Source organism: Penaeus japonicus, unplaced genomic scaffold (genome assembly GCF_977035675.1).
Source record: "Penaeus japonicus unplaced genomic scaffold, GWHDUDI00000001_assembly GWHDUDI00000010, whole genome shotgun sequence".
Classification (NCBI taxonomy): domain Eukaryota; kingdom Metazoa; phylum Arthropoda; class Malacostraca; order Decapoda; family Penaeidae; genus Penaeus; species Penaeus japonicus.
In genome coordinates, this window is record NW_028234412.1 from 9,084,616 (window position 1) to 9,084,888 (window position 273).

The 273-nt window shown below is 26.4% G+C and overlaps 1 protein-coding gene across 1 annotated transcript in view; it reads right to left on the reverse strand.

Annotated features, from left to right (window-relative positions):
* The window catches only part of LOC122243512 (putative serine/threonine-protein kinase 2), a 1,071-nt gene continuing 798 nt past the window's right edge, over positions 1 to 273 (reverse strand). The window contains exon 1 of the mRNA XM_043001115.2: positions 1 to 273. This exon is cut by the window's right edge and continues 798 nt beyond it. Within this exon, the coding sequence (XP_042857049.2) occupies positions 265 to 273 (9 nt within the window). The 3' untranslated portion in view covers positions 1 to 264.

A 273-nucleotide genomic window follows, 5' to 3' on the forward strand; every position in this document is an offset into this window, starting at 1 on the left:
ACGAATGTACATCCGTTAATGTCTTCGCCATTTCTCTGATTTATTTGTGTTCATGTATATATATATTTTTATATTTTTTATTTATTTTATTTATTTCTTTTACAATGATTTACAGAGCTGAAATATGCTCATAATCAACGCGGGTTAGTTTCCGCGGCCATCTCGGATATTTTTTATTTATTTATACAATTTGATTTTTTTTATGATTTTATTTATCTATTTATCTATTTTACAATGATTTATACAACTCAAAAAGGGTCATAATCAGCGCGG